Here is a 12,932-nt window from a genome sequence, read left to right on the forward strand (position 1 = left end):
TTACAATACTTCCTTCACTTACACTCGGAAAGTAAAAACGTTCAATGTCAAGCTATATAGCCTAGCCTGTGTATAACTAGTTGCCTATTAATAACATTGATAATTTGAGTAATAAAATTTTAAAAGAAGCTAATTTTACTTGATCCAAAAAAATTTAAATGACTTTTACTTGAAACTTTTCCCACTTATTTTAACTTCCTGTTATCGATTTATTTATTTTATTAAAGAACACTTGTAGAATGATATAACGAAATAATTGTCAATCAACAACACAATCCCTCACCAACTGTGAAACTTTTAGTGTTGTATGTAAAGGATTAATACTAGTACAGTTTTTTAGTCGTCATGAAAACATTTAATATTAACAATAAAAATTAAGTTCTTTAAGTTATTTGGCGCTGCTACGAATACACCGGATATAAAAAGTGATGTTGTTATTGTATCAATAAAGTTTATTATCTGGTTATCATTAAAATATGAAACATTAAATAAAATAGATATTTACAATAAGAGTTGCTTTACTACAATAATGAAAAACTACCATTTATCCACAGTTTAATACTGCCGACTAAAATACTCTTACGGCAAAATATACAGACCTAAGTACAATTTCCACTGCCTATTGCTAAAGTTATTTTTAAATTTCGAGATGATGATAAAAGTATACATAATATTTAAGTTCTTCGCACCAAATATCTACGAGTACAGAAATTTGATGAAAATTACAACACTAATAAATAATTTATGATCACATAAATGTTTTAGATGGCTTTTTGATTACCTAACCTAAGTAATTATAAAATGCAATTATGTTCTTATCACACTAGTTTTATATCACAAGTCGATTAACAATAATAATAACCCACATTTAAATCAGGTAAAGATAATTGGCAAATCAAAAAAGCAAACAAAAGTCAATTTACTGTAATTTATGTAATGTCTATACAGCCCCTACACGCGTATATAATATTAACACACCAGTTACTAACTACAATTTTCAGGCACTAAAACAAAAACCGCATTTTCCAATTTTAACACTTTTTTTAATCATTATTCTACAACTGCAGGCTTTATTAATTTCTTATAGCATTAATGAAATACCACGGTATTCATTGCATGATTTAAAGTGTACACGAGAGTACCAACAGGATATCAATATGTCGATATGATAAAATAAAAAGTACGCATATTTTCTACTTCTTCTACAACAAACTTTAACACTCATCAAACATACACCTCGCCTCTTTTTGGCGAATTAGTATTCGGATTGCTCTGAGAAACAACCGACGTTTTCCTGCTCCTGGTTCCGTCAGCTGAAGAAGTTAAGGAATTAGGTGCTGCACCTTCCGCAGCCGTACCAGCTGAAAGAGTAGCCGCAGAATTCTTGCTTTCTTTTGATGCAGTCGATGAAGCAACCGACACATCACTGCTTCTACTAGTCAACTGTATTTCATCCTCTGCAGGAGCAATCTCTGTCAGTACTAGCGGTTGAGTACCCAAAGATTTTTCTCCATCAAAACTAGTGACAAAATTGGGTTTTTTGGTAGATGCATCGTTAGTGCTTCTTGTCAATAACGGACTATTATGAACAGAAGTTAATCCTAGACTTGTAAGTTGAGACACTGTCATCGGAACACTGACAGGAGTAGTGGTTATGACTGGACCTAGCCCAGGAGAAAGAACCGCTTGAGCCAGTGCTGTAGTTCCTGGCTGGTGTGCATGCAGTGTGTTGTTGACCGAACCGGTACCATCTAGTTCTTGAATAGGCGAAAGTACCACCTGCACGACTGGACCATCGCCGCTTGGGTAGTTCGGATAAGCGGTCTGCAGATGAGGCATGAGCGTAATCCCATGGGCCATCTGGTTCTGGAGATTCGCCACGTTGGCAGCAGCCATGCGGTTTTCTCGGTCCACTACTTCCTTTGTTACGTCTGGTGTGGGGATTCTCGGCCGGTTTCTAACTTGCATCGGAGCAGCTCCATTCAATCTTGAACCTGATTTATACATAACATTAAAAGCTAGTAAACTTGAATTTGATCTTCTAGGGACTACAAAAATGTTACCAATGAAAAGTCTAGAAAGTGAATGTTCTTGAATTGTGAACTGGAAATTTACCGAGTTCACGTAACATATAAATACTTTTTTTTAATCGTAGTGACGTTTAACCGTATCAATCTTTCAGAGTAATCAAAGTCAATGGAGCAAAAAATTGGACTTTACCTTGTTTTTTCTGACTTCGTCCAGATTTTCGACCAACTAATCTGTCATAAATTGACATCTTTTGCGGAGGCGCTGTTCCTGGAAGCTGTCCGTTTTCGGGATTTGCGTAAACGGAATTTCCACGATGCCTTCCGAACAACCCCCCTGAAGAATACGCTGTAGAGGCTGACCTTATCGAACCCATACCGGTTCTGGAAATTTGACGCGTGAACCAATTGGAACTTTTCCTCCTTTCAACTATAGGCGTGTCCACGCTTTCCTATAAACATCTCCATCATATTAATGCTTTCATTTTTTTTGCTAACTTACGTAATCTGCGTACATGTCATCATGGATTAGTGATTTCTTTGGTGTCAACAAATTTGCGTACAGTCCGTCGGTTGTTTTCAGCTTATACTGCTCAGCTGAGCCTTTAGGTTCTTCCTTCCTGTAGTGCTCAGAAGCTACAGTGTAAGGGAGTTCTTTCGGTACCACTTCGTCCCAGTACTGATCTTTGAGAAGTTCTGGGTGTTCCTCGTGCATTTCGTCAACGATCATGTAAGCAGCCTGGGAAATGAAAAATTTTCACTTGGTGTTTCTAGAATTGTCGTACGAAGCCTTGACATGCTTTGCCATCAATGAGAACTAATGCGAATAATTATTATTATTTTACTCGACAATTTTTAACTTCGCACCTTCAAAAATTAAGATAAAATTATTTCCAAGAAGTATATTTATTGGACGTATTCAGGGTCGTTGTTTAGATTTAAAAAATATAACTGCACACTTCAGTCAATAGTTGCATTGACAAGTTTTACCACCTTGGATTACTTCCTACATTTTTGAGCGAGTAAGTCCTAGTGGTCGCGTTATATTTCCTTGCAAAATATCCACTTTTCTGGAGGAAACAAATTATATCATCGTCAATTACGTAAAATAAAACAGACGCTCGCACGTTCCGTCCTCTGAAGGTCAATCTTTTAACACGATTATGTGCAAAAAATCAAATTACATGTAAACAAATAGCTATATTGTCGTCCTATGTTAAACTTGACATTGAAAACCGTAAATCACTTTGAGTACGGTTTATATCAAGAGTCTGTCAATTATAGAGTGCGGTTTGCGGTCAGGGCTATTATGGCCACCATCATCAAGTATACCGAATTTCATTAGTTTAAAGCCACCAAATTCACCTGTTCGGAGGTCGATCCTAAACACGGCTTCACAAAAAATGTCCCGTTAGTCTATCAATTCATAAAAAGCTTAGTACGTGCGACTAAAATTGTGCGTGAAATAACCAGAGGTTACTACTCTTACCTTGATATGCCTGTCAATGAGCCAATTCAGTTCAATATCATCGTCATCTTCGCCGAAAGGATTTATCAACACTTCTGCCACTTTTAGCCAACCCACGTAGAAGCAAAACTGCAACAGTTGTATTAATCTAGGTTTTGGCCTTTTCGAATTAAATAACCACCTGAATTGCTGTGAAGAAGGGAAAGTACATGTCTGGTTCCTCGAATTTGCCAACTGACATTGTCGCGTCCGGCACGAATTGTCGACCCAAAAGAGCTGCTATGAAGTATAAGTACAGAGCCAAGGAAACTACCTACAAAGATACAAATTGACACATTTATAACCAGCAGAGAGAAGTACAATGTGTAGTAGGTTGTTGTCGTCAAAGGACATAATGTTAGTGAAGTTTGTGCTAAAGCATGGTCTACATTTTGATAGAGTGTTTGCAGATCTAATTGTCTTAAAAACAGAAAACATAATCATTCATGTTGCGTAGGCAAATGTATGAAAAGAAAACTTTGAGGTTTTCCGTAGAATAGTACCATAATAGAATTGGTCTTTTTATAGCGCTTTTATCGTTTGTTTGGCAAAACGGTGACGCAAGATATCATTAGAAAGTAATGCATCTAAACTGGCTAAATGATGCAAGTTTCTTGCCTATAGTCTTCTCCATAACTCCATTACCGTAACAAAAAAACCTAAGTATACTATAATTGTAAAGAATTATGAGAACCCTATTGAATCGTCAGAAGTTCAAGGTTTTGTACTTTGATCGTTGCTTTGCGTTTAATATGTCTAATTAAACATCCTATTCATTAAAAATTAATACATATACTTAAAATAATTAAACGAGATTGTATGTAAATTTCCTTGAAGCACTTTTCTTATGTAACAGTCTTATCAACAGCTTTTAAATTTTCGGAAATCGGGTAAAAATGAATCATTCATAACACGACTGATTAATTAACCTTCACGGTCCGTAAGATCCATTTTTCTGCTATATGGGGTGATTAAAATAGCAATAACAGTATTATACTATTATTGTTTTTCTGCTTCCACGAATGGAATTTTTTAACGAAAATATCAGCAAGTACTTCGTTCCGCTAGTCGTCTTAAATTGACATTCAATACCGTGTATTTGCTTTTTGACTTATCTTGACTAGTTTTCCCAGAAAGATACACCATAAAAAGACGACAGAACAAGTTTTCAAGATCAACTCGTTCAGTTTAAGTAACTGTACCGATGTAATTAAGGTACCAATGTATCTATGCAATTTTTTTACAGGTGTGTCAGGAACAAAACAAACTGTACATACCAGCCGGAATGTATGAGTTTGCAGTGGTATTTAAAAAATAGCTTTATTAAATCGAAGGTTCGTGTTTCTAATTAATTCTTTGTATTATTCATCTAGGAGAATGCAGTTTCTCAAATTGTGCAAGTTCCGGCTTTTTATTTCCTTAGTTAATGAAAAATTGTATCATGGGTATTGGAGATATTAAAGTGGGGTCAAGATACAGACCGGTTTTCGAAAAGCTGCCGTAATTAATGTCCAGTGTTCACCTTGAGACTACGGCAGTATATAGTAAATTCAATGTGATTTTAAAGATATCAATATCATATTTGTTGACTTTAATTTTCTGAGTGCACCCAAACTGCCTATGGGTGTTTTACAGATTCAACACATAAGTTAAAAGCTGTCTGGTTTAACGCAGTAGTTTGAACGAATAAAATTTATATAACGATCATACTCTTGTTTACTCATTTTCAACTATTATAATTAAGTGATTTTTAATAGTTTTATTTTTATTACTCCCCTTAGGCAGATATAAAACGAACAACAAAACACATTAAAATTAAAATAATTAAAGTGTGACTCTGAAATTTTCTCCTTTGATTTCCGTCACATGAAATATAAAACGTAGCTAAACTAATTTTGACACACTATACCTAATTTATTTCCTGTAAGCTTGAAATTTCTGTTCGATGCAAGATGACAATTAAACCTGCCATTGTTTGCACGCTACATTCTAAATGCGTCTGGAACATCAAAAAAATTAAAGTCTTCCGGTAAAAAAACCGATTCGTGATGGTAAAATTGGCGTCAAGATTCATAATTAGCTTGTACATCAGTGAGCAAAAATTTTACAGTGTCACGTCAAGGTTAACACAAAAATGGATACCCAGATACACAAAACACAAAATTATGCAAATTAATGCTACAGGTGACTTTGGGTGTTAACAGCGAACTAGCTGTCGGCGGAATGGAATGGAAGAAAAGGTAGCAATAAGAGTTTTATGAGAAAAAAGTAAGGATTTTTTGGAAAAACCTCCAAATTTTAATTTTGAAGACAAAAAAAGACAAAAAAAGCTTATTCATGGTAGCAAATTAGCAGTTTTTCATATTTAAATACAACAGTAAAACATTTGGCTACAGTTAAAAATTGGTCGTAAGTTATTTATAGAGAATTTCCCTCACCCTTGAAGTACTGTCGGCTGTACTTGTGGTTTATGAATTTGCCTTGATTTTGTTTGTTATATAATTTTTATCATTCAATATTTCTAGTAATAAAGATTGTTTTTAAAAACATAATACCATACGAAACATGAATACTAAGTCCGTTATCTCTGCATATGCAGGGTCAGGGTCGATTTTCAATATACGCATGTTTTTACTTTACACTGTGACTAGTTCAACTGTACTTTAGCAATCCATATACATATATCTCTACTTTAAATTGTTGTAAGTTATCAAACAAGCAGAAATAATTGTAAATTGTGACAGTCTGTCGTCTCCACTTCCTGTTCTGAGTTTATGGTTTCTTAGATCCGTCTGTGTCAATGCAAAATCGAGTCCTAGAATCAGAATCTACTGTTTTCTTTGATATTTCGATGTGTGAGTGACACACAAAAAAAAATTATGAATAAGGCAATTTATTTTGATGATTAAACCAAGAATGGCTCAATCGATTTTCCAGAAAATTTGAAAAAACAGTACTGTTATTATTAGTATTATACTACACCTATTTAAGTTGATAAACGTGTCCTTGTTGGAATGTTGATGCCGTTATCACAAAATTTTGTAATGGAAAAAGTTCTGTTTAAATAATCTTAGACCAATTTTTTTATTGCTCAAAAAAAGGTAAATGCTAATAATTTTAAACGTAATCAAATTTTTTGGTGAAAATAATAGTATTAATATTTTTCAGCAGTTGCAGTTGATCTTACTTGAACGCTATAATTTATTTACTAGAATTCTCTGGATATCTACAGTTTTTCTTGTAAGAAGGTATCTAAAATCTGGGAAAATGCCAGAAGTTAATAACAAACATTTCTGAATTGATGTAGTTTTAACTAGTTTCTATTTTAGTAATTAATTTTTTGCTAAGAATGAGTTCAAGTTTTGATTAAAAAACGGACCTAAATTTATTTAAATAAAATTTGAATTTTGTAATGTTTATTTACATATTTTTTATGAGAATCTCTATAAGTTAAAATATAGATATGTTTGGGTTGTTAAAGCACAGGTAAAGAGAATATTAAATATATTTAAAGCAGACAACTAACTGGAAAATATATTATCATGTTTAACATCAATTGTTTATGTTTATACATCGAAAGAATGCGACTATTAAGCAAGCATTAAACTGGTTGACCAGAATAGGTGGAAGAATATGAATGATTTTGTCTCCTCAAAACACAGGAGGTGACAAAAAATTATTAATTAAGCTAAAATGGAGTAAAACATTCTGTAAGTAGTTATTATAGAAGGCGGGCGCAACTTGTAAACAAAAAACCGTTCTCCATGAATCAATCGAGCCAGCGACCTTCATGTTAGTAATACACACGGAGGAACTCTTATACTAGTACAAAATGTTATTATGCAATGTGGATTTTGTTTCACGAAAATCTAGATGCTTAGAGGAAAAACTAAGGTGGATTCATAAACGACAAGTACTGGAGTATGTTATTTAGTACAAACAGTTACTATACATAATTTTGAGGTGACGCCATCAAAGTGGTTGACAACAGTAATAGGTCTGGTAGTTTCGGAGGTTATCCGTCTAATAAAAATCGACACAGACAGACGGACGACAGATGACAGACCGATAGACGGATGGACCCTATCACAATAACATAAATAAATAAGAAAATACTCGATGGTTTGAAGCTTTAAAAATTAATCTAACAAAAGAAAATATTGCTGAACACCGTCCTACGCCCAACACTCTTCAAAAAATGTATGGGCAGAAAGATAACGGTAACGATATCAACTAAAAATCATGTGGGACGTTACGATTAAAATAGTTTGGGATGCAGAATGTTAAATATGTTTACTAATAATAACAGTTAAGTTTTAGTCGTAATAAATAAAGGTTGCAAATAATTACTCCAGTATCGCAAATGTAATGTACAAAAAAATTTCTACGACAATATCCATAACGTAACTCAGTACGATAAGCGAAATTATCCCACTGTTGTAAACAAAAATCATAAACGGACATAAAAACCTATTATTATTTTATAGCATTGATCCAAACGACAGCTCTGTTGTTAATAGTATGTTAAGTAACAAGGCATTAAAAATTGTTTTTCCGAGAGAATGGTTTAAAACCCTCGAGGGAACAAAAAACATTTTAATCCCGCGTTAGTTATATCTAGAGAGCGGATTTCTAGGTTTAATGCTTTTTGTGAAAAATGTAAGCACTTCAAAACTTTTTTATATCTGTAACTATGATACAATTTGGAGTCATTTGACACATTTTTTTTTTGCTTATTTGCTTTTTTTTTCAATTTTATGCATATTAAAACTTATATGCTTATTTAATGGTTTTTTCGACGAATATGAGTTTTAATGCATATTTTGTTCAAATGCCGGCCTTGTCGGGATGACAAATACTTGTTAGTTAGCCGTAGCGTATCGTATGCATTTTACCTGGACTTGACCATTGAAGTACACTTACTCAAGACCCTTTCTGTGAATAGGTTCCGGTCGTTTGGGTAATAAAATTTTATTATAGGATTGGAAAAATACTCCATAGATTTTATGACTTTAAATCCTTACTTCCGTTGATAATGAATTAAAGCTTTTAACCAGATGTTCTTTTTCGGTATTTTGCGGCAAGACCGTTGAAGATTTTCAAGAAAAAAGGATTATTGTACCCAACTACCTACCTTAAAATTTTTCTAATGGAAACTTTTAAGTAAATGGACCGTTTATTTCACAACCATCAGTCTATCGCATCTGTCGTAGTACAGTGTTATACGTGGTTCTCCCTTGTTACATGTTGAGTTCTTTTTGGTAATATTACTAATATTTTAAAAGAATGCCGAAAGTAAAATCGACGCCGGATGAGTGGATAAGGGATTTTCCAGAATTAAAATTAGAAAACAACAAAATATTCTGCAGAGCTTGTGTGAAAACCGTAAGCCCACTAATTTTTTTTTATCTATTTTCCTTTGTTAATCCTGTATATGTACGTTGTTTTAGATTCAAAGTGATAAAAAGTATAACGTGACGCAACATGTCAGAACGACTCTTCATGCAGAAAGGAAGAAAATGTTTGAAGTTTCTAAAATTAAACACCAGACAAAAGATGAGCAGTTTCAGTTTAATTTCGATTTATGTAAAATGATGATCCAGTCCAATATACCTTTAAAAAAATTGGAGAAAGGCCCTCTTCAAGAATTCCTTGAAAAACACTGCAATCGACATATTCCGGTTGAAAGTACTCTCCGAAAAAATTATGTAGGCCCAGTGTTTCAGCAAGTTTACAACGAAATTAAACATCGCATTGGAGATAATTATTTATGGTTCGCTGTCGATGAAACAACCGATAGTTGTGGAAGATACGTGGCAAGTTTAATTGTTGGAATCTTAAATAAAAATTTCCCTAGTCGAGGGTATGTAGTAAGTTTGAAAATGTTAGATAAAACAAATGGCAATACGATTACCAGATTTGTAAATGACACTCTTACGTCACTATTTTTGCCAAATGCCGTACCGGCGAATAAAATTTTATTGATGATCTCGGATGCAGCTCGTTATATGGTGAAAGCAGGGAATAATCTAAAAATATTGTACCCCAATTTAATTCACTCTACTTGCATTGCCCACGGTTTAAACAGAGTGGCTGAAGGAATACGTTTGCAGTTTCCTACTGTTAATAAATTAGTGGCAATTGGTAAAAAGATTTTTGTTAAAGCCCCACTAAGAGTGCAACATTTTAAGGAAAAATTTCCAAACATACCATTGCCCCCAGAGCCGATTATAACGAGGTGGGGAACATGGTTACAGGCCACATTTTATTATGACAAATATATCAAAGAATTTGAGGAAGTAGTTACGGAGTTTAGCGGAGATTCTTCTCAATCGATTAAAGATTGCATAAATATTTTGGAAAACAAAGATTTGCGACAAGATCTAGCTTTTCTAAGAAGCAATTATCAATTCGTATGTGAGGTAATAGAAAAGTTAGAAAAACCCAACATGTTGTTGGTAGATGCCATAAACTTAGTGAAAGAATTTAAACAACAAGCAAACGCAGTAAGGGGTGATATTGGTACTAGAGTATCTCAAAAACTTGACAAAGTGTTAAATAAAAATGCAGGTTTCGGTGTTCTTTCCGACGTTGCTCGTGTTTTACAAGGCCAGAAGGTGGAAAATTTGGAGTTAGATTCAACATTAGTTGCAAAATTCAAATTTGCGCCAACAACGAGTGTGGATGTTGAACGCACATTCTCCAATTTTAAACACATTTTAAATGATCAGCGAAAAAATTTTACAGTGGACAACTTGGAACATATTACAATCATAAATTGTTTCAAAGAAAACTGAAATACGTGTGTAAAATATAAAGTCTAGGATTATTGTAATAATATTTTATCCAAAGTTCTAAGAAGTGTTCTTTGATTTGTAATATGACTGTTTTAATGCTTTTTTGTTAAAAATAAAACTTTTTTAATGAAAGTGTTATGCTTATTTAATGTTTTTTTGCTTAAAATAAAACTTTTTTATTGAAAATGTTGTGCTTATTTAGGCGCTTATTCTTAATTTTTTTGTGCTTGTAAATCCGCTCTCTAGTTATATTATTTTTTCCAATATAGACTCATTTAATCTAAATCCAATTTGGAACTACTTTGCTCGTGCTATAGTGAAAAACTGCAAATTTTGTAATAAATTAAAAAACGAAGATTTTATTAAAAACCTGTGAGGTTTTGAAACATATGAAGAAGCAATGAGAAGAAGAAGCACATGAGAGTACGTCTGGAGATTTTTTTATTCCGGAGGATGTCTCAAAAGAAGCCGAAGGGGCATTCAACAATTTGATAGCGGAAAATCGAAATCTATATACGATGAGTAAGTGAAAAGCTCAAGTTTATTTTTGTTAGCAATACACTATCTCATTTGAAGCTTTAAGCTTAAAAAAGTAAAAACAACTGAAAATCTGATGGATCGCTTGAAAGCTGTTTTAGAATTTTCACTTCCATTTCAAGTCATATTGCTATTTACTCCGAAAACATTACCAGCTAACAAAAATAATTAGGGGGTGATTCACCAAGCTCGATAAAATTCGCTAAATATTTGCAGATAGCAGTGCCGAGGGAAACTGAATTGAGCTTACACAAGGCCAATACTTACCGGAAGGTACGGATTTGTACGAACCACCCCCTAAAAATTACGAATTTTTTTTAGCAATAGTAAAGACGTTTTTGGAGGGTCACTGTGACCACACTCGAGTCAGATTTAATTTGGATTGAAACAGAAATTCTACTCTATATCTTACCCCTACATATGTATAAATCAGCAAACTATGGAACCAAACAGGCAGAAAACTAAATTAGTAGAGAATTAAGAACAGTAGACTTGAGACTTTAATAAAAACCATCACCAATTAGTTTACATAAAATAATGTAGGTTTTCCCCGGACGTTGCGTTGTAAGACTAAAGAATAATAGTCAATATTTTCCACTATGTCAAGGTTCAAGTACTACTTGTATTTATTTTCAATTTAAGTAAAATTAATTTGCATATATTCAGTGAAGAGGTCATTTGGTTCGATTTCGCAAATAAGTATTACTCGACAACTGCTAAAAAACAAATGTTAAGAATAGCTTGTGAAGTGGATTCCAAAAATGTTCAAACAACATAAAGTGATTACAGATAAGTGGAAGCGCACTATAATTTTCTTTGCGTAATGGCTAGTTTGAAGCGTCTTCTAATTAGAAAATTATGATTTTAGCAGATATAATTCATTGTCTGTGGTAACCTTACACCAGGGAAGCTCCAGTATTAAACAAAATACTCGTAATTTTAACCGTCATGAAAACCACAACGCGCTTCTAGCTAAACCTATTTTAAGAATTATCCACAAAAAAAGTGCATTCTTGGAAGCACTCGTGGACTCGTTTATATCGCCATAAAAGTGTAATTACCGTCAGCGTCAAATAATACTTATCATTTAAACTATAATGTAAAATTGATGTCCTTTCTTTGTCTGATTAGAATAATTGCACTTTCGAGCGCTCAGCTAACTGTTACTAACCAATTTTAAAAGTTATTATTATTTTTTACGATGACCTTTAAGCCACACTCACCTGTGTATACACCAATGGGACACAAACAGTATCATATCCTATCAAAGAACCCAGTCTTCGTCGTATATCCGAGAGTTCCATCAATATCGTTTGCACCAGTTGATCACTGTTGATCAAGTTCTCCTTTCTGGCTCTAATGATGAGATTTGTGGCCCACACCAAAGGCATCCAGTATTTGGACATTGGCGTTTTCGTATCCATCAACTCAAAAATTTTCTTCTCGCTTTCTAACATCAGACCTAGAAAAAATGTATTTTCCAATGAGTGAAATTTATTTCCTGGAGATGGTCGTTTCCGGGACAGCAACATGGTTTAAGACTGCTGGCGCCACTTGCGAACTGATTGATAATTTAATCGTTATAAATGCTACTTTCCAGTTCCAATTATGTACCGTGTGTATGGGATTCCTCAACAGTCATTACCGGGTGAATGATGTAAATTGCTTTCTATAAATGTCTTGGCGATTTCGAAACGAAGCTATTTTTAGATTATATGAATGTGATCTTGATTTCGTATTGTTCAGACAATGTACATATTTTAATATGGTCTTTATTATTGCGTGGCGTAACGACACCTCCACAAACTTTGTCATTTCGGAGGTGTTCCACGGTTGTTAGGGGTGCTCAGTTTAACACACAAATAAGATTTATAGTTATACACGAAAAGGACCAAGTGTTGAAAAGTTCAAACTGAAATTGTTACTGCATACTCTCATTTTTTTTTAATTTTTTTAAGAATAAGAAAAATTAAGGTTGCTTTTTAGTCATTTTTGGAAGTGAATCCGTATGTCTTCACTGAAACGATACGTTTAAAGCTACGTCACAGAAGTTATTAACAAAAT

General features: G+C 33.6%; 1 protein-coding gene across 3 annotated transcripts in view; it reads right to left on the reverse strand.

The window, feature by feature from the left end:
- Nucleotides 1–464: 464 nt before the first annotated feature.
- The window catches only part of LOC135128025 (bestrophin-1), a 54,681-nt gene continuing 42,213 nt past the window's right edge, over nt 465–12,932 (reverse strand). For all 3 annotated transcript variants that reach the window (XM_064054816.1, XM_064054815.1, XM_064054817.1), the window contains 6 exons: nt 12,092–12,330; nt 3,677–3,808; nt 3,517–3,624; nt 2,530–2,766; nt 2,221–2,479; nt 465–1,994 (listed from right to left, as the gene is read on the reverse strand). In XM_064054816.1, coding sequence (XP_063910886.1) covers nt 1,225–1,994; nt 2,221–2,479; nt 2,530–2,766; nt 3,517–3,624; nt 3,677–3,808; nt 12,092–12,330 — 1,745 coding nt within the window. In that variant the 3' untranslated portion in view covers nt 465–1,224. The remainder of the gene's footprint in view (nt 1,995–2,220; nt 2,480–2,529; nt 2,767–3,516; nt 3,625–3,676; nt 3,809–12,091; nt 12,331–12,932) is intronic.

This window comes from Zophobas morio, unplaced genomic scaffold (genome assembly GCF_036711695.1).
Source record: "Zophobas morio isolate AGI-343-1 ecotype UQ-CSIRO unplaced genomic scaffold, CSIRO_AGI_Zmor_V1 ptg000012l, whole genome shotgun sequence".
NCBI classification, from domain to species: Eukaryota; Metazoa; Arthropoda; class Insecta; order Coleoptera; family Tenebrionidae; genus Zophobas; species Zophobas morio.